A 2,071-nucleotide genomic window follows, 5' to 3' on the forward strand; every position below is an offset into this window, starting at 1 on the left:
TTAAACATAGAGTATACTAAACTTTGAAATTACGTCTATCATTTAACATCTAAAAGCCAACTTTAAGCATAGAGTTATAATACACTTCACATGCTAGAGTAACCCTTTTGGTATACAAACAAACATAGGTACACTCTTTTCTCACTAAGCATGGCCAACATGACCCACACACAATATTTGGGAGATCTAGATCTCCTGCAGATATAAAAACACACACACAATCTCAGCCATTGATTTGATATCAATCATATTTCATCTTCACTAAATTATGATTAAATCATCTTTACCATTGATTTCATATATTCATGTGTCAAAATCAATAACTACGTGACACATTTATTGTGACTTATTTTCAACATGGTCTAGCTAAGCCTATAACCCCACCACCTCATAACCTCACTCAAATGCTGGCATTATTAGACAAACGCATCTACACTGAAAGTGATTGAAAGTGGAATCCAATGAATATACAGCTTCTTAGTGAAAGAAAAAAATAAAATAAATTATTTACAAGATAAGAAGAAGAGGACACAAAAGCTTATACATTTAGATCTGAGCACTTTTTTGGATTGAAGAAAAAAAAATGAAGTTCTTGTTTCAGTGTCCTTGTTGCTCATGCTTTTGCTTCATGAAGCCAAAGGCTGGAAAGGCAAAGGTGAAAGAAGTGAGCAAGGAAGCTAAAGCAACTAAGGAAGTGAAAGAAGTGAAAGAAGCTAAGAAGGAAGAAAAGATTGAAGAAAAGAAAGAGTGACATGCAATGTAATGTAATGTAACTCCATTGCAAACTTTCTTTGGTTGTTTTAATTTTAGTAATTATTTTCCTATGTTTGGTTCTTATAAACAATTATTATGATTAACCATGCACAGCAATATGTGCAAGATGCTTAGTGCTTCTTTGGTTGTTAAGCATTGATTCACATGCTTTTTTATTATGAGTATGAAAATGCATATTAATTGCCTTTGTATAAGCAAATGCTTAAAGTGAAAAATAAATTGCCATTTCAATAATGAATATTTCTATGATCTGGTGATCTATAATTTCTATCATGTTTATAATGGTTACTCATTTCTACTATTTTTAACTTTTGGGATGATGATAGAAATTGTGGAACCAAATAATTTATACAATTTTCCTCTTTTGAAAGAAGAAATTATGCTTGCCTCTTTAAAGTCTACCCTCCTCTATTTTGAGGGGAAAATCACATTCTAATACTGTAAATATTTTTAACCTTAGAGAATTAGTACATTTGTTGGTGAAGATTTGAGATTTAAGTATTAGATAATAATATTATTATCTCCGGTCTTATTTATAAAATAAAAAATTATTTTTTATATACATTGAATAACTAATATACTTTGACAATATATAGAATAAATACATTAGTAATTCATTGAATTTAAAAAATAATTTTTTTCTGGTCTTATTTATAAAAATAAGAAAAAAATATTTTTTTATATATATTGAATAACTAATATATTTAAATAATAGAATAGATACATTAGTAATTTATTGAATTTAAAGTAATTTTTTTTATAAATAAGGAGAGAGAATATTATATTATGAGTAACACTAACATGTAATTAAGTATTTGTTAAGATTTTTGTCATTTCCAATGAGAATTTTAGTTTCATTTATCTTTCGTCTCTTCTTTTTCTTTTGTGTACATGTTATAAGAAGTTGGTTGATTGAATTATATATTTGTAACAATAAAAATTCGTTCTCTAACTTTATTGTTATGATTTGTTTTCTTACTCATTTAATTCATTTAATTGATTAGTCTCGTCATTTTATGTGTGATGATTTATTTCTTTCAAAAAGAAATTGATAGAAGTTATTTTGGGTCACTCTTCATTTAAATCTGTTTGTATTTTAAATTCTTATAATAGTAGATTCTCTTTATTCTGTTAGTGCTTAATTAGCTCATAGGCTAAAATTATGATTTTCAGAGTTATGTAATGAAATAAAATTCGAAAGGAAAGATGAAAGGAAAGATGATGTGAAGTTATGTTGATAGAACTTCTATTCAGCCCACATATAATAAAGATGAAATGAGATATTCAAAAAAGTTGG

General features: G+C 27.0%; 1 protein-coding gene across 1 annotated transcript; it reads left to right on the plus strand.

The window, feature by feature from the left end:
* Positions 1 to 436: 436 nt before the first annotated feature.
* LOC131627974 (uncharacterized) lies at positions 437 to 1,038 on the plus strand. Its single transcript, XM_058898830.1, has one exon. The coding sequence runs from the start codon at positions 584 to 586 to the stop codon at positions 749 to 751; it is 168 nt and encodes a 55-aa protein (XP_058754813.1). The 5' UTR covers positions 437 to 583; the 3' UTR covers positions 752 to 1,038.
* The last annotated feature ends 1,033 nt before the right edge of the window (positions 1,039 to 2,071 follow it).

Source organism: Vicia villosa, unplaced genomic scaffold (genome assembly GCF_029867415.1).
Source record: "Vicia villosa cultivar HV-30 ecotype Madison, WI unplaced genomic scaffold, Vvil1.0 ctg.000418F_1_1, whole genome shotgun sequence".
Lineage (NCBI taxonomy): Eukaryota > Viridiplantae > Streptophyta > Magnoliopsida > Fabales > Fabaceae > Vicia > Vicia villosa.

Excerpts from the sequence above, each read along its gene's own strand:
- LOC131627974 (XM_058898830.1), top strand. The coding sequence starts at position 584 with ATGAAGTTCTTGTTTCAGTGTCCTTGTTGCTCATGCTTTTGCTTCATG.